Source organism: Columba livia, chromosome 19 (genome assembly GCF_036013475.1).
Source record: "Columba livia isolate bColLiv1 breed racing homer chromosome 19, bColLiv1.pat.W.v2, whole genome shotgun sequence".
Lineage (NCBI taxonomy): Eukaryota > Metazoa > Chordata > Aves > Columbiformes > Columbidae > Columba > Columba livia.
Genome location: NC_088620.1, coordinates 4,771,924 through 4,793,644, shown reverse-complemented (window position 1 = coordinate 4,793,644; position 21,721 = coordinate 4,771,924). Strand labels below are relative to the sequence as shown.

The 21,721-nt window shown below is 60.7% G+C and overlaps 2 protein-coding genes across 2 annotated transcripts; both read right to left on the bottom strand.

The window, feature by feature from the left end:
- Positions 1–976: 976 nt before the first annotated feature.
- QRFP (pyroglutamylated RFamide peptide) lies at positions 977–2,152 on the bottom strand. Its single transcript, XM_065036264.1, has 2 exons — positions 2,108–2,152; positions 977–1,363 (listed from the first exon to the last, which is right to left on the bottom strand). The coding sequence occupies exons 1-2, from the start codon at positions 2,150–2,152 to the stop codon at positions 977–979; spliced, it is 432 nt and encodes a 143-aa protein (XP_064892336.1).
- Positions 2,153–3,548: 1,396 nt separating this feature from the next.
- FIBCD1 (fibrinogen C domain containing 1) lies at positions 3,549–19,398 on the bottom strand. Its single transcript, XM_065035814.1, has 7 exons — positions 19,192–19,398; positions 14,150–14,626; positions 13,027–13,186; positions 12,137–12,273; positions 6,987–7,083; positions 6,494–6,673; positions 3,549–6,172 (listed from the first exon to the last, which is right to left on the bottom strand). Exons 1-7 carry the CDS (start codon positions 19,261–19,263, stop codon positions 5,913–5,915), a joined length of 1,383 nt encoding a protein of 460 aa, XP_064891886.1. The 5' UTR covers positions 19,264–19,398; the 3' UTR covers positions 3,549–5,912.
- Positions 19,399–21,721: the final 2,323 nt, after the last annotated feature.

Here is a 21,721-nt window from a genome sequence, read left to right as displayed (position 1 = left end):
TGCAGCTGAGCTGATTTTGGGGCTAGCGATTCCCCAAGCTGCACCGCTGGCGGCAGAGGGGACTGGAGAGCAGGAGGACACTGGGGACATGTTGGTGGCCCCAGATAGGTGCAGAGGTCCTTGTTTCAGCCCCTCTGCACCCCAGTTTCCACAGCAGCTCCAGCTGGGAAGAGGTGGCGATGAGGCCAGGTTAGGAAGGGCCAGGCTTTCAGGCAAGCACTGGGGTGATGCGACAAGGACGCCAAAGGTCAGTTATCACCATTTCACCCTCACAAGGACTCTGGTGGCACCTGAGGACGGGTCTCGGGGCGGTGGGACAGCAGCGGGACTGGTGATGCCAGGGCAGGTTTCTGTGCTCACGCTGGGGATTTCTAAGGACAAGATTTTCTACAACCCCGCTGCTCTGGCCCGGTTTGCACACAGGAGTTGGCTCTTCTAAGTGGCATCTTGACACTAAGCAGAATTTGCTGCCGGAGGGACTTTTCTGTAACAGGCGGGAGAGCAGCAACTCTGCAGCTCCACAGAGAACTCAGGGAGACCTGCTCCTCCCTGACAGCCCTGCCCGGGACAGGCCATCCCCAGGGGACTGTCACCACCAGGACTGTCCCTCTGTGACCCTCCAGCCTCACTGCCTGGCTCTGCCTGTCCTGGGGTGACATCCCCACTGTCAGCCTGCACCGCGGTGACCTGGCGCAGGGCGTTGCACTGTGCCCCGGGACAGGCTGCCTGTGATGGGGAAGGGACATGGTGGCTTCTTTTTAGGGCAGGTACCTCTTCTTCCATTGCACTGGCCCGTAATGGGCATTTGAGATCTGTGGCAGGGCTGCGAGTGGAGCAAACGCGTTGTCCCCCCTCCCCAAGGCAATCCCAGCAGCAACCCCCCCAATCCCCTTTTGTCCAAGCAAACCCAGGTGAGATGGAGCAGAAGGACAGGATGGGGTGACCCGCAGAATGTGGGGGGGTCAAGTCCAAGTCCTCATCTCCCGAAGCGGAAGGTGAAACCCCCTTTTTTCCTGTTGTAGCCCGTGAGCTCCTCGGCCAGGTCCCCCAGCGTGCCGCTGCGCTTCTCCCCTCCGGCCGGCAGCAGCGGGAGCCCCCCCTGCCTGCCCAGCCGCTGCCCGCTGCCCTCCTTGCCGTGGCCCCGCAGCCCCCGGGCGATGCCCAGCAGCCTGCTCAGCCCCTCGCCGCTGCTCCGCGTCCCTCCTGCCCTCCAGCCGGCACCCGAGTCCTCGGCCACCGCTGGCCAGCTGGGCTTGAGCGCCGTCCCTTCCCTGGGGTCTCCCAGCTCCTGCCGCTCGCTGCGGGGGAAGCAGGTCCCCAGGCTCAGGAGGAAGAGGCAGGACAGCGAGTAGGGTGCTCTCATCTGGGGGGAGCAGAGGAAGGGAAAGACACGTCGGTAAACCACAGAGCATCCTTGGGCAGTGGTTAAAGCAGCAGCATGGACATGTGGGTGCAGAATCAAAGAATCAGAGAACAGTTTGGGTTGAAGGGACCTTCCCAGCTCCCCCAGTGCCACCCCTGCCATGAGCAAGGGCATCTTCACCAGCTCAGGTTGCTCAGAGCCCCGTCCAGCCTGGCTTGGGATGTCTCCAGGGATGGTTCATCCACCACCTCTCTGGGCAACCTGGGCCAGGCTCTCACCTCCCTCAGTGTAAAAGAATTTCTTCCTCATGTCTAGTCTGAATCTCCCTCCTTTAGTTTAAAACCATTACAAAGGGTAGAAGGGCTGCCCTCAGGAAGCATGCGTTCCCCATCCCTGCTGCAGCCCTGCCACCCCATAGCCTGTGAGAAACCCCCTCCTGCCTCCTCCTGCAGCCCCCACAGACCCGGCTGCGGGGAGGATGCTGGGCGGTCTGAGCTCTCTCTGCCTCTCCTCTCCCTCTTCAGACCTGCTCTGCTTCATCTTTAGCCACTCTGTGCTCACAAATTACAGCCTTACAGCTGCTCCCCCGCTTTGCAGCTCTGCTTGGATGTGGGGGGCTGAGGGGGCTATTAGCCAGGCTGGCTGATGGGCTCCAGAGCCGCCGGCTTCTCTTAGGAGCTCTGCGGGGAGGACTTAAGTGCATTCGCCTGAGCCGGCCTCATCTTCCCATCGCGCAGGTCCTACCTGCCGTGCCTGGTTAATGCAAGCACAGAGGAAGGTGCTCGACATCCTTCTGCTTTATGGGGCTCGGAGGTGCCCCCCCAGCAGCAGGGTCTGCTGAGCAGAGCAGGGGGAGTGCGGTCCTGGGCTGCGGGCGGCAATGCCGCAGGCACCCGGGGTGACCTTGACACAGGAACGGATGCTCTGCGTCCCCTTCCTTCTCCAAGAAAGGCTCAGAAAGGGGACGTGAACTTTATTCTTCTTATTATTATTTGTTGCTGCAGATGTTGCACTGCTGGTGACGGGGGCCAGGGTGTCTACCCTGTGATTGCAGGATGGGTTGCTGTGGGTGCCCCTCTCTCCTGCACTGGACCCAGCTGTGCCCACCACCAGCCCTCGTCTCCTTGCTGCCTGTGCTGCTGGTGTGAAGAAGACACGCAGGGGAAGACAGACAGACGGCCAGGCAGACAGACAGACAGACAGATGGACAGGCAGACAGACAGCCACCAGCGACTCACCTCTCTGCCTCGGGTGATGCCACCACGCCACCTGCCCTGGCCCTGCTCCGTGCTGCCCCGTGCCCAGTCTGAGCTGGCCAGTCGCTTCACCCGCTGTTAAATACCCACCGGCGCTAATTACCCACCTGTGCTAATTGCCATGTCACCCCTTGAGTGCGTGGCCGGCCAGCAGGGCTGTGGCTGCAGAGAGCGGGGGACGGGGGGGCTGAGGGCTGGCCGAGCGCCACAATGGGAGTGCGGCACCATCGCTGATTAACACGCCTCCTTCGTTAGCTGCCTCATTTGGAGGAGAGGCTGGGTGTGCGCCACGCTGGAGCTGGCCTTGAGTCACCGGCAGCTTGTGGGGGCACTGGCGGGAAGGTCTCATCTGGGGACACAAGTGTCCCACATCCCCTTGGCTGGTGCGTTCTTGTGTGCGGCTGTTGGGGTCCCAGACGTGTGTGGGCAAGTGGCAGGTGCACAGGCACCGCCGGAGCCCCCTGTATCCCCAAACCCGCTTCCCCTGTCCTTGGCCAGCGCACACAGCCACCGCGGTCCCCAGTGCCTGGCACTCAGCAGCTGTCCCCTCCCGGGTCCCCCAGGCCTGGGGCAGAGCGGGATGTGGGGTGGGCAGCAGGACGGGGCTGGGGGCATCACTCAGTGCTGCCCATCAGCACAGGCAGCTGGGAGCAGGTCCCCTCGTCACCAAGACCTGCCACCACCCTCTGTCCTGTCCTCAGGGCCACCCCGAGGCCTCCGGTGCCCCATTCCTGCCTCGCTGGGTCTCCCCAGCCCTCCCAGCAGTTTTGCAAAGCGGTTTGGGCAGGTTGAGCCCATGATGGGCCCGTTCCCAGTGCCTTGAGCACGGCAGGAGCTGCGGTGAGCCGGTGCCGCTGCCTTTGCCGTCCCCGTGGCAGGTTCCTCCGGTCCCTGCACCACGCCATGGGCACAGCCACTGACACGCCGGCTAACGATGAGTTCCTTTTATTAAGGAGTTTAGAAAGTCCACATGTACAGCGTGGGACACACTCACACATGACCTAGACGTCACGGCACCGCTACACACCATGACCCAGCCCAGGGCTCCATTGGGAAGGTACGTGACACCATTCCGGACCTGCGGCCACCCCTGCCCACCCCTCTCCAGGGACGTGTCACCACGGACGGGTTTAAGCCTAATCCGGGGTCATGGAGCGACGCGTGCGCTCTTGGGAATTATCCTGGGAAATCCTGTGTCTCGGCGTGGATTAAATACCTCTCGCACAAGTCAAAACAAAACCATTGGGGGGTCGGGGGTGACACGGGCAGTTACACAAGGGTGTGCTGCTGACAACCTGCATGTACAATGTCCCCTCCCCAGCACGGAAAAACACCAGTGGGGGAGTCCAGGGAGGGGATGAACCTTCCCGCTTGGGGCACGTGGCTCCGTGTGCCTTCTTGTCCTGAAAACAAGTGCTAGAGAACTCAGCTACAGCTAATCCACCAAAATAAAGGAACAAAAAGTAAAGATGGGTGTTGTGCTTCCCACCTGTGTGGGACCCTTTCCGGAGGGTCTGACCCTTGGGAGTTACAGGGGCTCTGGCTCTTGTGCTGGCCAAGAGGTTCCACCACTGAGCACCCCCAAACCCCATCGCTGGGGGGGCCAGCCCAGCCGGCTGCTCCGGGCAGGGTTGCTGGGGATGGGGCCGGTGTCTGTGCTCGGAGCTTGTCCCTGGCAGAGGGGAAAGCTGCCATGATCCCCAGTGCATGTCTGTCTCCGTTTCCCCATCAGGACAGGCAGACGGGGACTTGCCCCGCAGGAAAAAGGGCTCATCCAGCACAGGATCCAAGGTGGAAAAGGCTTAAAAAAAGGAGAAGCATGTGGGGAAATACAGAGCTGCCACAGCTGCGAAGATCAGCCTTTGATCTCCCAGTGCCTTAAGCCCCCCTGGAAATGGGGATGGCGGCAGCTTCCTTCCCCTCCTCAGGCAGTCTGTCTGTCCGATGGTGTTTCTTGGGGCCAGGGCTGGTGTGAGGGCTCTACTCCTTCTTGCAGGCAGAAAATCATGTAAAGGATGGCGATGTCCCAGCTGTCCCCCTCCCCTCCCTGTTCCTGCACATCCTGCTCAGGTTTGGGCTTTTTTTTTGCTGTTAAAATCCCCCGTTTGAGTCTTCAAAGGGAGCCAGAGGGAGAAGTCAGCCCCACACCCCGCGGCAGCTCCTCCTCGGGTCGGCCGGTGCGCGGCATCGCCTGCCGCCCGGTTATCAGAGCCCTGCAGATGTTAAGCCCCACTCAGGGCTTCTTTTTGCAAAAACCTTAATGGGATTTGAAGAAATGAAAGGCTTTGAATATCTGCAGGTGCTGAGCCAGAGCGTGGCTCATCCTGGGTGAAAATTAATGCGGGTCTCTGGGCCGGGAGCGAGTGGAGGGGGTTTGCGCGGGGGCACGCAGGCGTGCTGTCCGAAGTCAAGGGTTTTGGGAAAGGTCGCAACATCTGGATGCCAAAAGTCCAAGGTGAGTCTGAGTGGGTCTGGAAGGAAGAGAGGAGCTGCGAAACACAGACAGAGCCTTGCTGGGAGGTGAGCCTTCCTCGCCTCCTCTTCCTCCTCGCCCCAGCGCTGCCAAACCAGCTCCGTGCTGTGCTGGGTTCCGGATGTGTGCCCTTGCAGCACTGTGCCAGTTTCGGGGTGCCGCAATCCGCTGGGAGGTGCCAGGACCCAGGACACTGGGGACGAAGGAGCTCGTAGATGTCCCTTGCCAGCTGCATTGCTCTTGCAGGGGGAGAGGCGAGCGTTTACAGACCGGAGAAGGAACCGCTGGCATGATCAGATGTTCAACCCAGCTGAGACCTCCCTGTCCCTGGTAGCACCATAGGCTAAGCTGGCACCGTAGAGCAGCAGCCTTGTCCCTGTCCTAGAGGCTTGGGGCTCCCCACGGTGAGTGTCCCCTGGTCCCTCACCAGCTCAGCTGGGCCACTGCCAGGTACCTGTGCCTGAAGCGGAGATGATGGAGGTGCCCAGCCTGCTGCATCCTCCCCTTCCTCACCCCACCCCACTGAGCTCCCCAAATCCTGCTGCCCTCTCTGCCACAGCCCCAAGCACCGGCTGTGGGTCACATTCCAGCCAGGAGACCCGTTTTGGCCGCAGGGGAGCCATGGAAGTAGGAAACATAAGTCTGGTGATGTCCGTGGGTGGCCAGGAGCTAAAGCCACCCTGCCTGGGGGCAGGTGCTCCCCAGGGACCCCTGGAAGATAGGCCGGCCCTTGGGGAGGATGGCAGCTGGGGGGATGGGGCTGTGGGGCGGTTGGGAAGGACAAGGGGCTGGGCACTGCGGGGGGGCTCATGCCATCCACCTAATTCTCCTCCCGGACAGGCCGGATCTTCATCTCGGTGAACTTGAGCGAGTACTGCCAGCCGGTCCAGGAGGACCACTCGATGCCATCAGCATAGGAGCTGTGGTGGCCCTTGAGGTACTGCCCGTTGAGGTTGGAGGTGTGGCAATTGCGGTACCACCAGGCGCCGTGGTAGAATGCCGCGCAGTTGTTCTCTGAGTGGTCGTTGTCCAAGTCCTTGGTGGTGAACTTCATCCCATTGTGCTTTAGGAAAGAGTCACCTGCCATGGTAGGGGGAAAAAGAGACATGGTGGGCCCTTGCTGTCCCACATCCTGCCCTCGAGCTGTGTCCCACCCCAAGGGGCTCCCCTGGGCACCCCAATGAGGCTCATTTGGTGATTTACATGGCACTTGGGGTCACCCACCCTGCAAACACCCAACCACAGCCCATCTCCTGCTGCTGGCTGCCCGTGGTTGCAGGGATGCAGCTGGTACTGTACCAGAGCCAGAGAAGATGGTTGATGCCCCAGCAAGAGGGTTTGATGATCGTGAGCCCCCCTGCCCCAAAGGACCATGGGTGTCCCCCCATCCTGCTGCCCTACCTGCTGTCCCCGAGTAGTCGGCAATGGAGATGGGGTACCCGTCCTCCTCGGGGTCAACGGAGAAGAGCCCCACGCCGAAGCTGCCATAGTGGGCAAAGGCAGTTCCGTTGTCAAAGTCCTCCAGGTCAATGCGGAGCTCGTAGCTGCCCTGAACCGTCAGCACATGGATCCGCTTCAGCCCTGCGGCAAAAGAACAGGTGAGTGCGGGGACCCCGGCGGGGACAGGGTGGGTGGGGGTCCCTGGGGAGGGGTGCAGGGTGGGATGGGGAGCGGTTCCCACTCTCCAGCCCTCACTCTGCTGTTGCTGCACGGCCAAGGGCATCTGCTCAGCTCATGGGCAAACAGCCCCATTGCTTCCCTGCACAGCCACCCCGTGCCGGTGGCTATCACTGCCAGGTGTGAGTGCTGGCCAAGGGGGTCTCGGTGTCCCTGAAGCCCCCTCACCCCACCCTGGGTTTTCCCATTCTGCCCAGGAGCAGCCAGCCCCACACACCTAACCAGTGCTCTCCTGTCAGCTTCCCGAAGCCGTCCCGGTAAGCTTCCCAGCCGCGGAAAAAGTTGACAGAGCCGTCCTCCCGCCGCTGGAACACCTGGGGAGACATGAGGGGCATCAGTCGTGGGGCTGCCCCGAGCATCCTGAGCAGCCCTCTTGCTCCCCACCCCTCCCTGCTGCCGCTTTATTAAATGCAATTAAACCCTTTAAACTCAGTAATTACATGAGGACACTGGTGAGCAGGTCCCCAGGGAAATGCTGGATCATTATCTGCCAGCTCCCAGGGACAAGTGAGTGGGTTCAGATAAAATGCTTCACTGGATCGTCCACCTGGAAATGGGAGCAAAACTTGGGGAAAACCACAGTGAGTTCCTGCGAGAAGGCGGCTGGTACCCCGGGAGGGGTGGGTAACCCGCACCCCGATTGAAACGGCTGGGGCTCTGCCATTGCATGTGGTATGGACAGACAGACAGACAGTGTGACTTGAGCTCTGTCACCACAGCTCGTGCTGCCCAGGTCAGTCCAAGCCGTCCTGCAAATGGCGGGATGCTCAGTGCTGTGTAGAACTGTGCTCTCCCAGGCATCACTCCTGTGACAGCCTCGTTAGTCTCCGAGAGCAATTAACGGAGGGGCACCAAGCACCACGACTCCTGCAGAGTCCCCAGGTCCTGGCCAGATCCAGCGTGGCTTTTCTCCTCAGAGCCTTTCCCTTTACCCTCTCCCATCTGCTCATTGCCACGTCATGCCCTCCGTGTTTCATCACCTTTTATCCATAGTTTTGGGTTTGATTTATTGACAGTGATCCAGAAAATGCTATTCTGCGTCTGACCATTTGAACTTAATTAAGCCTCCAGCCCTGGATTAATTGCATTAAACTTGGCTGAGCCAGCCTGCCCAATTGTCACCGAGCACCACACTCCAGTGGCCGAGGTTGGGGGCGACGGGGCGCTCGGTGATTTTGGAACAGCTACCCCATGCCAAGGGGCCAGAGCACCCTGTCCTTGGGGCTGGGCTGTGCCCCCAAGCCCATTCATCCCAATTCCAGCATCCCAGGCTCAGGCATCACCATCAAGCCCCTGCGCTGGCTGGGAAGCCACTGTCCTTTGCTCCACTCTGGGAATGTCCCCTCATCCTGCTGCCCTACCTGTCCTGTCTATCTATGCTGGGTTTCATCTCAGCCTGTGGAGGAGACCCAGCTCTTGAACTTCATGCCATTTTGCCCTTCACCAAATGGGCATTTTCGGGGCGGTGAAGGCTCCGGCGCGCTCCTCGGCACGGCAGGGCTCTTATCCTGCTGTACTTACCTTCTAGAATTAGAGCCTTAATTTTTATCCCTGCGTTGAGCACTTGAGAAGCTGCGGCTAAGCCCATTTAAAGGGGCTTTCTTCAGACTTGCTAGGACAGGGGGGATGGCATGGCTGGACAGGGGCCCAAAGCAGATTTTACCCGGCCAATGTCGGCTCCAGCGCTGCCGCGCGAGGAAGGCAGCACTGATGCTCTGTCTTAATCGGCTTTTACCCACGGTTGTAAATAGGCCAATTGCCTGAGCGGTGTCCAGGGGAGCGTGTGGGGCACGTCTGCATCGGCTGAGCCTTGGCACGGTTTGGCGATCACCCCGGTGCTGGAGGAGCTGCGGTGCCCCGTTGCCCCCCAGGCTCAGCCCCAAGGGGTTCGAAACCGGGTCAGGAGGGCTGGGGGTGCTGTGACTCTTGTGTCCTCCTGGATCTCCTGCTCCATCCTCATCATCTCTCATGCACAGTCCCTTCTTGTGCTTCAGGCATGTACCCAGCTCTCCTGTGTGTTGATGGGGATGTGGGAGCCTCCTCCTCGCCCCCACACTGGGATGCTGGGTGCACTGGGATGCTGGGTGCACTGGGATGCTGGGTGCACTGGGATGCTGGGTGCACCAGTAACCCGCAGGCTCACTGCCATGCTCCCAGCCCTGCCTCACTGCTCTTTTCATCCTCATCAAATATGCATCGCCCCCTCTTAGGCAAAAAGGATTTCCTTCCCTTCTTTAAAGGCAAGGCTGAAATATTTATCTTCCCCGGTCGTGCTGAGCTCATGGGGCAGGGACAGACTCCTGCAAAGGCACCAACCAAGAAAAATGGGTTAAAACCAGAGAAAATCAGGAGTGTCAGCCTGATGCCAGCCCCTAGAGCCACGGCCTGGCAGACACTCGGCCATTGCTTCTCTGCCACCACAGCACTCGAGCTCCTGCTCAGGTTTTTGGCCCCACGATGTTCTCTGAGCCCTCATCACAGCCAGGAGAGCACCTCTAGGTTCAGCCATGGAGAAGACAAACTCGGAGCTGATCTCCAGGAAGAGCCCATCCCCTGGGATCCCCTGTGAACACCACAGCTGGCAGCGCTGCCCGTCCCAGGGACCCGGCTGCTCCTGCCTGCCCCTGCCAGCAGTCCCCATTAGTGGCAATACATAAATCACGTCTTTTGGAAACAGCATGCATTTCCCTCAGCTTGTGTCATCCACTGCCTTTGGCTTATCCCAGCCCGTGTATAAATGCATCGGTGTCTGTTCAAACCCCCCAGGGTGGGTGACAAGCAGGCTGGGTGAAGCCACCCCTGCGAGCATCCAGGTGCCCATGAAGTTGGCAGCTGTCACTTAACATCCCCACAGCCCTTGTCCTGCCGGCACAGCCTTTTCTTCCGCATCCTTCGGCTTTCCCACCATTTCCCAATACGTGCTGTACATGGAAAACGACACTGACGCGGCCGGAGCTGCTGCAGTTCTGTTGCTCGCAGAGCCAAGATGCTGATCTCGGGGGCTTTGCCCCGGCCAGGCAGTGATGGAGGCTCAGGGGCACCGGGAGCAGCGTGGGGGGTTTGCAAAGACTTTCCAAGACAACAGCACATGAAACAACGTTTTCAGGCCTCCTGGGATGCCAAGCCTCTCCTGTCCTCTGTCACCCCATTATTACTTTAATAAAGTGCCGAAGGTGAGTGTCAAAAGGGGAGTCAGTGTCAGGCTGGGCAATTACACGGCTGCAGGCTGGCGCTGCCGTGAGGCTCAGCCCAGCCCTGGGGGCCCCTGCAATTAAAGCTGATGCTGAGCACAGGATGCGGATGCTCCTCTTGATGCTGCTGGGCGCTGACCCACACCCCAGCCAGCTGTAAACATGGCCCTGCTGCTGGTGGGTGCAGGACCAGATTGGGACAAAATGGATTGGGGGTTGTGATGGGGGCTTCCCTCCCACATTTCTTTGTTTTCATGTTGCCCTGCCCTGAACGGACACCAATGCTGCTGCCCTCTCTGCTGGGTTTCTGCTTTTAGACTACACAGAATAGGCAGCCAACAGCCCCACAGCTGCAATCACCATCAGCTGCCCTTGGGACCCTGCTGCTGGCCAGGGGACAGGGTGACACTGCAGCTCACACCATGGGGACCCAGTAAGTGACCTCAGCTGGGTTTGTCCCCAAGAGGGCATCGGGGAGCTCTTCCCCCAGGCCCGCTCCTCCAGGTCTCCAAGCCGGCCGTGCAGGCTCAGGCTCAACTCTGCTGCTCCCAAGCTCCCGAGTCAAAATGGATTCAGCTGCTGCCATCACTTCCACCCACCCACCACATGCAAATAAGCATGACCAAATGTCAGGAGTAATCGTTCTGGAGGAGGAGGGGAAGGAAATAGCCTGGGCTCTGCACCATAGTGCCCATGGAGCACATTACCTGGAGCCGGGGTGACTCAGTGCCCCAAGGAACCCCCTGTGTCACCAGCCCCACAGGAGATGCTGAGGCACCCCCTGCACCCTGAGAGACTGGAGGTAGGTTTGGGAGCCTGTGCTGCAGAGCAGCCCCAACAAATGGGACCCTGGGGCAAGCACCCTGGACCCTGCTCTGGATGTGTCCATCTCGAGAATGCTGGGATTTAGCAACTGGTTTGGCTCCTCTGCCCCAATCGAGGGGGGGCAAAGCTGTGCCAGCCCTGCTGCTGGAGCCTGTGATGCTTCTGGGTGTAAAATCTTTTTCTTCGCCCCCTACCCAGCCCAGCTGCGCCCCCCCCCCAGCTGCAGCAGCTTTAAATAAGCCTCTGAGTGTCTCGCTAATCACCTTGGGCTGCTCTTCAGGCGCTGGAGCATGGCTGGGGGAGGCTGTGCATGGGGTTTGCAAGGCCCTTTCCCACCTTGGGGGGCACAAAGGATCCTCCCTTTTCCCTCAGTGAGCCCCCCAGGAGCTGGCGTCCCTAGGGCTGCCCTGTGCCTCAGTTTCCCTGCTGGAGCTGCTGGTACTGACCTGTGCATGACATGTTGCTCCCGCCCAGGGTGGGCTCTGGGCAGACCGAGGCTGAAGGCTCATGAGCCCCCCGAGGGCAGGGGGGCTAAGCTCCCTCCTGGCACTGCTCAAAGCTGCTTAGGGGAATCAGATCGTGGGGATTTGTTTCCTAGAGCACCCAGCTGGAGGGGCGCTGGCTGCTTGGATCACCCAGCGTGTCCTCAGCGGAGCGGCCACCTGCCCACCCATCCCAGTGAACCCTGTCCCCTACTTGGGGACCCCCAAAGGATGCCCTCCTGGGTAGGGGCTGCTCATACCCAGTTTTCCTGGAGCAAAGGATTTCCCCACACTTGGGGCTGCCAGTGTCCCCCCCGCTCCCTGCCATTATTACTGTAATTACGAAGCTCTTGCAGCCACCACAGCAAAGCGAATCAGACAGGGTGTCCAGGGAACGAGTGAATCAGTGCGGCACCCAAAGCGCCCCAAGCATCCCTGCGTTAGATGAGGCAAACCACGCTGGGTTTGGGGTCTGTCCTGAGCCCCAGCACCATCTCAGGGGGATGGTGAGGACAGGACAAAGCATAGCCCGTTCACCCCATGGCACAACCGCAGCCATGCACCCACACCACCAACAAGGACAAATCCAGCCATAGCATCAGCTCCCCACCTGAAACCCCCCTCCAGCTCCAGCCAGGCTCCCCAGGGCAGGGCCACCAGCACAGGTGACATGTACAAGCCTATTTGCTCGCTTCCCCATGGAACTGAGCACCCTGTGCCCAGCCAGGCTCTGTTTGTGTTTATCCCCCATCCTAACGACACATCCAAACACTGACAGTGACATCTCCCACCCACAGCATCCCAGCACAGGGACAGCCAGTGGCTAGTGGTGGCATCATGCAGTGGCCCCCAGCACGGCGCCAGCTCACCGTCCAGCCGCCCCCGTCGGTCGTCATGTCGCAATAGACCTGGAAGCCGGCAGGATAGTGCGTGGGGAAGATGGAGTAAATCCCATCCTCTTGCTGTCCACTCGCATAGATGTCAAAGCAGTCTCGGGGCCGGGAGCCTGCAGCGTGGCATTGGGATGGGGTGGGATGAGAAGAAAGCTGGTTAATTAATGATCTAATTTAATGTCTTGCCATTTCTTTCAGGCTCCCAACCTTGCTGCCAGCTCTAGTCAGCGGCTCAGAGCTGCCTTGCTCTTTCCCTCCTTTCTCCTCGGATGCTCAGGGCGAGCGGTGCCCGGGGGGACACAGCCACCATGGGGAACCCCCCCAGCAGCTGGTAGGGACTGACCCTGTGTCCCTGTGTCACAAGGACAGGCTTCGACCCAGCTGGGGAGGAGGGAGACGATGCTCAGAGGCAGCTGCAGGCAGAGTGTGGGCACGTGCTCGCGGCCCCAGGACAGGCTTATTCAGCTTCATCTTAACCAAATGATGATGAATGTGACTTTATTCCGAGTCCCATGCAGAGCTGCCGTCTGTATTCAAATGGTCGCTTCTTGTTCTGCTTCTGTCCCAGGTACATCTGTGTGGGGAGCAGCTGGGTGTGCAGGGGTGCAAAGTGATGTTGCTGCTGGCTTTGCAGGCTGGTTTGTGGACAACTGGGGGCTGCACGGTGAGGAACATAACTTCCCATCTCCCCCCTGCCCCATCTTTCCAGTCTCCTTCCCACCCCCTCTGCTGTATTAAATCCCTTCCCCAGGCTGGTTTCCCCCATCTCAGGTGGTTTTCTCCTTCCCCTATTCTCAGGTAAAGACCTGTGCAGAGCAGTCCCAGACACATCCCTCTCCTGGGGACCGATGGGGACACCACCTCACCGTTGGAGCAGCCCCGGGGCCGCGCTCCCCTGGCCGGGGCTCGCTGCAGGTCAGCCTTGAGCCGGGGCCGGGTGCTGCCGCGCTCCTTCTGCAGCGTGTCGAGGACATCACTGACCGAGCTCACCAGCCGAGCCATGTTGGTCTGGCTCTCCGAGAGCAGCTGTGGTTGGGGGACACATGGAGGGGACAAGGCTAAAAATGGTTAAACCTCTTCCACACACCCCCCCAGCCCTTTGACCACCCAACTGCAAGGATGCTCTGCCAACTCCCACGGCTCCCCAAGCCTGTGGGCAGCAACACTCCCTTGCAGGATATGAGCTGGTGAGGACACAAAAGCCACAGCAGATGCCATATGGCATCTCTGGTGCTTTTTGGCCAGCGGTCAGGGTCCAGATAGTGCCTGTTGTCACCAGGGCTGAGCAATCTCCGAAGCTGGGTGCATCGGTGCCGCCACCCTATGGAATAAAGAGCATCGCTGGGCAAGGGGACAGGATCACAGAGGTGGCAGGAATAGCCGTGTCCTGAGACAGCCGCCAGCTCTCTGCCATTCCCTGAGGTGACCCAGGCCAAGCAAGTGACGTGGGGTGTCCGCAGCAGAGCAGCAGGACGGGAAGCAAAGTGAAGGAGCAGGGATTGAACAGCTCCAGCCAGAGCGGGATGAGCACCAGGAGGGATGAGCATGGAGCTGAGCATCCAGCTGTGTCCTGGCTCTAGTACCCAGGTAAGCATTTCAACACAGTTCATCAGCTGGGAACTTTTTGCGACTGTAAATAAGAGGGGGGTGACTGCTGCACTGTGATGGTCCTGTGCTAGTCCTTGGCTCTGCTCGGAGCCCGCAAACTGGACCCAGAGCTGGGAGACCCACAACATGGGGGGCTGCACACCCAGTTCACTGGCACTGGGGTGCTTTGGTGGTGAGATGCAGGTGACTGATGAGCTGGAGCTGCAATTGTGCTTCCTACCTTGCTGTTCCCAAGGACCTGCATTAAACCTCAGCTGCTTCTGCTGGAGGTCTCGCCTGGATGCTGTGGGCAGGTGCTACAAGCAGCCATACCCTGGGGACATGGGGACAGGGGCAGTCTGTCCCAAGGAGCACCATGTATCACCCTCAGCCCTGTCTCACCTGAATGAGCCTACCCTGCTCTCCCTGCAGGGTGCTGAGCTCCTGCCCCATGGCGCTGTGCCCCTTCTTCAGCCCCTCACAGTCTGTGCGCAGCTGCATGGCGTGTGTCAGCAGTTTGGCCACCTCATCTGCCATGGTGACCAGCAGAGCCTTCTGCTGGCTCCTGGTGGCCTTGGCCTCGGCGTCGTGGTCGGTGACAGCATGCAGGAGGGAGGTCTGCAGCCCCTCCAGGCGCCCAAAGGTGCCCGATGCATCAGGGCAGTTGGGGTCGATGAAGATGTTGATGCGGGAGCTGTCGGCTTTCTCGATGGTGACCAGCGCATTGGCTTCCTCTGTGTTGGTGCTGATGACGGGGGGTGACTCGGTGACGGGCGTGTGGTAGTGGTTCATGAAGAGGATGGCCCCTGTGACTGTCACAGCCAGGAGAACGGCCACCGAGAGCAGGACGGTGCACAGGATGTACCCGCAGCTCATCCTCTGCGGACAGAGAGATGGACACCATTGGGACCGATCTGGATGGACCCATCCCGCTCCCCTTCATCCGACAGCTGGGTTCAAACCCTCCCAGGATTTGGGGTGTTCCAGCAACAAGGGAGGTGGTGTTGGACACAGGCCTAGTGGCAGAGGAGGGGACGCGGGGACCTCGGGGAGCCCTGAGGTTCTGCCATGGATGTGGAGGCCACGGGTGAGCACTCAGTGAGCAAAGCAGCTCAACCCGCCTGGGAGCCGGAGGTATGAAATAATAAAGAGAGGGAATACGTGGCGGCTGCCTGCTCCTGCTGGCATGTTTTATTTAATGTGGTGATACACGGCTGGAACAGCCCCGGCTCCTGGGGGGTGTGTGGGGGGGTCCCTGCTGCCTTGGGCACAAATATGGGGAGAAAACTGGAGTCAGTGTCCCCTGGAGCTGGGACCATGGGGAAAGCAAGGAGGCAAGGAAAGGCAGGGGCTGTCCCCAGCAGCAAGGGGAGACTGCGGTTTGATGTTGGGACCACACAACCCTGAGCATTGTGTGGGAGCATCTCCCAGCTGTGTGGGAACCATGTGTACCCGTCCTGTTGTGCCATAGCTGTCTGTTGGAGGGGAGCAGAGCTGCTCCCAAAGCCCTCAGACCTGTTCCAGAGCCTCTTGGTGAGGACAAGTCGCTGTGGGAAAGGTTTCTGACCCCCTCAAGCACCTCCAGCAGCTCCACCATGGCAGGAACCCGTCAGCTCAGCCCACGGGAGCTGCTCTGTGCACACCAAGAGCCTTTTCTCCTTGCAAAGCATGAAGCACTAAGGCCATCAGCATGGAGGGAATGAGCTGCCACCCAGCTCCGTCAGCCCCCGTTCCCCCCACCGCATCCCCTTCTCATTACACCTGCAGGACAGAGGCTGCGATTTCCCCCTGACCCCCGCCACGGCTGTCACAAAGAATTGCAGGGCTGCCAGAAAAGCTGCAGATTCGGAGAGACAAAGACTACTTTCCCCAGAAACGAGGGGAAAATTGCTGCATCTGCAAAGATTTCCCAGGCCCTGTCCCCTCCTGTGCACATCTATCTGGAGTGACACCTTCCTTCAAGCACCCTTCATTTCATTTATGCTCCTGCAACCATTTGCATTAAGGTGACCCCAGCTGCGGCAGCGCTGGCCGAGCAGGGGCTGGGGGCCACAGACACCACCCCCAGCCCAGGGGGGATGTTCTGGGTTTCTCCCCCAGCCCACGGAGCAAGGCTGGAGATGCAAACAGTGCTGGGCTGAATGGGAAGACATCCTACCGGGATCTGTGTGACAAGGCAGCCTCAGGCTCAGTCTCTCGGTGTGCATTGAAAGGAGATCTCAAAGGTAATAAGGGGAGCTTTTGGCAAGGGTCAAGGTGTTTGCCCCATGTTTGTAGATGCGCAGCCCTGGCTCAGAGGCACGAGGAGCACCCAGGAGCAGCAGGATGCTGGTGGATGGAGGTGGGAGATGTCCCCATCGCTGACACTGTCATGTGGACACCCAGGACCTGGGCTCAACCTGGCCCCTCAGCACCCTGCAAGCACAGAAGTGACAGGAGGAATGGCAGCTGACCAGAGGCCAACGGCAAGTGGTTTGGTTTCTGTAGGGTGAGCAAGGACTGTGTCCCTGCGGCTGTCCCGGCTACCGCAGCACCTTCAGCTGCCCAGTTCTGTGCCCTGCCGTCCCGCACGCTGCTGCTCCCCACCACACTGACATCTCCAGCTGGAAATGTGCCTGCTGGGACACGTGGATGTGCTGCAATGACTGAGGGACCTGTCTGAGCATTAAGGGTTTGGGGAGCAGAACCGTGCATGGCCAATGCTCTGTTTCCTGCAGCCACACAAGTCCCAGCTGGGCTTTAACACACCAAAATCCTGCAGCTCAGCCTGGGAGCTGCACCTCACTGTTTTCCTGCCTTTGAGCCCCAGCATTGCTGCACTCCTGGCAGGACCTGGAATCAGGGCAGGAACCAAGAGTCGATCCCCTTTGCACTCAACTACCTCTGACTGTGACCACCAGATCCTGAGCAGTGGCAGCTTTACAAGTCCCACGGCATTTTGCTGGCAGGTTGTGTTACCTGGCAACACGCAGTGGGGAGAGGAGGCAAATGTTCAGCCAGCGGTATCAGCAACGCTCCAAACTGGGGTGTGGGTCCCCCTCCAAGCCCCTCTAGCACAGCACCATGCAGCGCTGCTCCCAGTGCAGGGCCCTGAAGATGACTCTGCCACAAGCTCCTGCCCCACCATGGACACAGCTTTAGGGCTTTCTGCTCTCTACTGTGTGGCCTCAGGCTGCTGGTTCTTCTAGCCGAGGCTTTTAGGCAGCCACAGGACATATCTCTGCTAACCATGTGGCAGCTGCCCCGGTTATTCATGTCACCATGGGGATATCCATTGGAGGTCCCCATGTCTCCAAATCACCCCTTCCTAAGGAGAGGAGAAGCTGTGAGGCTGGGAGGTGCTTGGGATAAGCAGAGCTTCACTTGCAAACCTGCCCTGCACCTTGGGCTGTGGCGCCGGCTGCCCCAGTGCCCGTTGTCCCCTGCCCAGCATCCCCCAGCTTCCTCAGCCAGCCAGCCAGGCGAGCGGCTGTGCTGGGTGCACACAGGGAAGGATGGGGGCTGGCTTGTTCCCCGAGCAGAGCCGGAGGTGGGCTGGCCCCCCAGGAGTGTGGATGGAGAGTGGTGGCAAGAGAGTCTGAGCTCTGCTCTGGGAGATGCTCTTCGAGGGGGGATGCCCTTTGTTCCTGCCAGCTCACCAGGCAAGCTCTGCACTCCAGGATGGTGCACAGCGATCATGAGCAGCCCTGGGTGCTCCCCCCTTGAGCTGAGCCCCCAGCCATGTGCAAACCAGGACCCTGGTTGCTCTTTTTAGGCAGGTGGACACCATGCCCAGGCTCAGCTGCTGGGGACCACCCAGCTCCAAAGGAGCCCCAAGGCAGCAAGGGCCAGTCCCTCACCACCCCAAGCCATTGCTCCCTCCAGGGCAGCTAAAGCAGCACATTTTGCATCCCAGCAGCTCGTCCTGTGCTGCTCTGCTGCCCCTGTCCCTCCCTCCCCTCCCAGCCTGTCCAGCTCTGCCGCTGCTCAGATTTGCGCAGGGCTGCAGCCCCCGTCCCTGCTCGCCCTGGGGCTGTACCCCAGCCAGCCCCCTGCACCCTGCTGCTCCCTGTGCCTTTCTGCAGCCTAACGCCACACTTTGCTCGCTCCCCGCAGGCACAGAGGCAGATGAACTGAATCCTGCTCCCGTTACCTGCTCTTTTCCGTCATCCAACGCCTGCCTGCTGCCGCTCCTACAGCACGGAGAGATTTGCGGCTCCAGGAGAGGAGAGCGCTGGCAGGCACTCCATGGGTGAGCACGCAGGCGGGCTGGGATGGGTTTGTACTGGAGCTTATGGGAGCTGGGATGGATTTGTACTGGAGCTTAGTGGAGCTGGGAGCCCAGCATCGTCTGCACAGCAAACTCTGTGTCTCCTTTGCAACCCCCTGCATGAACCACTGGCTCCAGGCTGCGTTGTCCAGCCCCCTACGCCTCTGCCGGGAAGGGGAGAACAGAGTGAGGTGTCTCTCTTGGGGGAGTTTGGGGCCTCTGGTACTGCTTGGGATGGGCTGCCCCTCTCCAGTTAGGTGAGGGAGCCGTTCAGCATGGATGGGCTGACCGGGGTGAAGAGGCTCAGAGCAGGGTGCGCAGAAGGGAGAAGTCAAGCAGAAGTCCCTTTCCCGCATCGCTGTGGGTGGCAGGGGGACAGGGAAGTGGCAGACCTAGGGGTGAGCATCTCACAGCTGCTCCCCCCATCCTCACCCAGCACAGCGGTGTGGAGGAAGGGGCAGGCATTGCCAGCTCTCTGCTCCTTCCCTGGACTCACAGCCTCTATCGGAGACTTGCTTTCCCCCAGCTCTTCCCAGGTGTGCTTGCCCATACTCCGCACCCCTTTCCTTCCCACCTTGCCTGCACCCAGAGCACAGGCAGGGCAACCACATGCCCTGGGCACGTAGCCACACTGGAGGCCAGGCAGCTGCCCACTGCCTGCCTGCTGGGCTGGAGGAGCTGGCACATGTGCGGCGGCTTGTGCAAACAGGCTCTGGCACGTGTCGGATTCCCCTTGTTGTCACCGCAGGCTCTGCCACCGCTTTGCCGCACCCCACCACAACGCCAGCCTCTTCCCCCCAAAAATCTGGGGTCTCCTGGAGGTTAAGAGAGGACCAGGCAGCCGCGAGTCCCCGAACCAGGAGGGACGGCACTGACTGCAGCAAGGAGCAGAGATGCCAAATCCCCTGTACAGGGTTATTTAAGCAGTTTAAAACGTGCAGCCGTTCAGCAGAGGCAGCCCCGGAGCATCACCTGCTGCCTGGCCGAGGGGCACCCCCGCCACGGGCTGCAAATAAATAAACTCAATAATTGATGGGGGCGATTGTGGAGGAAGCCCGGGGGACTCCTCACAGCGGAGGCGCTCACCCAGCCGGGCTGCACCGGGAGAAGAGCTCGCTGGAGGTCGGTTATGGCGAGGCTTCGGTGGGACCCCCGGGCTGCCCCCTTCTCCCCCCCGCCGCCCCCCGCCCCGTACCTGCGATTTCTCCTGCTGCCCGTCCTCAAGTTGCGAGGCTCCTCCCATGGTTTTCCAGCGCTCGTTCCCCATCGCGCCGCCAACTTCCAGCCCAAGTGCCCAGCAGACCCCCCCAGACCTCCCACCCCGGCAGCGCAGCCCCCGGCCCGTCCGCGCTGCCCGGCTTGGCCACGGCGGGAGGACGGGCGGCGGCGGCGGAGGAGGAGGAGAAGGAGGGAGGAAGAGGAGGGAGGACACGGGCACGAACACGGGGGTGGATCTTCCCTCCCCCCGCCCCGCTCCCCCCGCCCTCTCGCCCCTGCCTCGGGGGGCGCTTCCCGCTGCCCCCCTCGCCGTGCTCGCCTGCCCCCCGGGGCTCTCCCGGCCCCGCTGCGGCGACACCGCCCGGTGATGCCTCGGGGACTCTCCCCGCCCTCCCCAGCACTGCCCTGCGCTCCCCCCGGTAGCCCCAGCGGCTCCGGAGTCCCACCGGATCCGACCCACCCCCGATCCTGCCCCGGGGCTCCGCAGCTGCCCAGATGTGGCAGCACAGCTGGAGGAGCAGCAGCAGGTAAGGTGCCAGCAGAACCCAGGGCTGGTTTAGGGAGTCGGGGGTGGGCAGGTGTCACAGGGACAGGCTCACCCCCTTTCCACAGCCACAGTCCCCAGTGCAGCCCCCCACACTGGGCAGGGTGCTGGGCAGAGGGGGGAGCAGTGGCATCGCTCCCCCCCGCTCCCAGACCTGTCTGCCCAGGGGCAGCCAAAGTGCTGGAGGTCTGTTAGCAAAACCCAGCGCACGGTGGAAAGCTGGTGCTGGCTGGGGGAAGGCAGCAGCCAGGTCCCCAGCACACAGGGTCACACCGATGCCCACTGGAGCATCGCTGCAGCCGGTGCGGGGTCTTACCCAAACCCCAGCTTTCTCAGCCCAAAGCACCAGCGCTGGCACAGGCTGTTGTGGGCCTGTGTGCCACCAGCCCCCACGTAGGCATCCCTCCCCGGCCTGATTTACCGCCACCTCTCCAGGCATGGATGTGGTTTTCTTTACCGTACCTTTGCGGCACCTCCCTTAAATCTTTTATTTGCCGGTTGTCTGATCTGTGGGCAGGAGAGTTGCTAAGAGGTTCAGAGGAGCATCCTGAGAGCAGCGCCGGCTCAGCCTTGTGTTAATCCAGCTGGGGGGAGGCTGATTTATCTCTCGATGCTGAGAAGCCCCTGGGAAACCTCCCCAGGGGGGCACCTACAGCCCCTCTGCACACTGTTGCAGCTGGGCTATCCCTGGGGCACATGGGGACTGGGGTTGCTCCGAACCCCCCTGGGTCTCTGTCCCTGGGGCTGGGACCCCCAGCAGCTCCCGTGCAGCTTTGCTGGGGTGGGGGCTGCCCCCTGCAGCATCAGCCGAGGCAGCAGGTTGAGTGTGCTGGGGCTGGGGGGGTCCAAGCAGCTCCTCTTCAGGACACACAGCCCGTTTTGGGAAGAGTGGGGAGTGTGCCGGGCTGGCAGACAGTGCCGAAGGGCTCTTGGTGACAGGGAGGCGAGCACAGCCATCGGCTTGAGCAATCGGTACCCATGTGTGTGTGTCTGTGTGTGTGCGTTGTCTCCTGGCCAGGTGCAAATCTGCCTTTGGCTTTGGCGATGTTGTGTGGATTTACCGGGCGATGCTCATGGCTGGCAGCCCAGCTCCTTCCCCATGGACGGCTTTCAAGGACTTCCCTTTACAGCTGAGCCCGTCCAACTCATTCCAGCAGTGGGGTGTTTTATGTGCCCGTGCTGGCCAGGCTCAGCCCCCACACCGCTCGGCCGTTCTGGAAGCAGGAGGCTGCGAGTGCCCGGGAGGCTGTTTTAGCTGAACTCCAAACAATAAAAACTTATCATTAAAAAGAAATGTATCTTGGCTTCGTGTAGCCTGGCAGCGCGGGGAGGAGTGATTCAGTGGCTTGTCAGCCCTGGGTGTTAGGCACGCTGAGCTGCACAACTGGACACTCTCCAAGTCCAGCAACTCATTTTCTGCAAATGGAGCTGGGCCCGTGCAGCAGGCTGGTGTTTAATTTGCAATCCAACACACCTTGACATAACCCATCACTGGATCGCACGGGCTGGTGCGGGATGGGATGCTTGGGAGCCTGTGGGGCAGGGGCGTGCGAGCAGGGCTGAGATTCCCCCACGGTACCCTGACACTGGGGTCCCCACAATGATGTGGGTGCAGGGTCCGGTTCGGTGGGTCCCAGTGCCATTGCTGGTGGCCAGTGTGAGCCATGGCCATGTGGTGTGAGTAGGATGGAAGGTGCCTGTCTGGTGGAGGAGTCTGTGTTTCTGGGAGCCCAAGGGCTGCTCAGACGCACCAGGGGCCAGCGGGGACACTGGCCTCTCTCATCACTGACTCACGCCAAGCCATGTCACCTCGTGTTACCCATCATGGGGTCTGGCTGGAGCTGTGGCACTGGGGACATGGGAAGGGGCGTCTCCAGCCAGCTGAGCCCCATGGTTCCAGCCCTGCCACCTCTGGTGGCCCCATGGGCTGTTCTGGGAGGAATCAGGTATTTGGGGTGCAGCT

What these genes read in the sequence shown, in the direction of transcription:
- QRFP (XM_065036264.1), bottom strand. Translation starts at nt 2,152, where the DNA reads ATGTCGAGCACCTTCCTCTGTGCTTGCATTAACCAGGCACGGCAG. An exon ending in GCATTAACCAGGCACGGCAG is followed by an intron (nt 1,364 to 2,107) that starts GTAGGACCTGCG and finishes TGCTCCCCCCAG; the next exon opens with ATGAGAGCACCCTACTCGCT.
- FIBCD1 (XM_065035814.1), bottom strand. Translation starts at nt 19,263, where the DNA reads ATGGGGAACGAGCGCTGGAAAACCATGGGAGGAGCCTCGCAACTTGAG. An exon ending in GGCAGCAGGAGAAATCGCAG is followed by an intron (nt 14,627 to 19,191) that starts GTACGGGGCGGG and finishes CTCTGTCCGCAG; the next exon opens with AGGATGAGCTGCGGGTACAT. An exon ending in GACAGGAGAGCACTGGTTAG is followed by an intron (nt 6,674 to 6,986) that starts GTGTGTGGGGCT and finishes CTTTTGCCGCAG; the next exon opens with GGCTGAAGCGGATCCATGTG.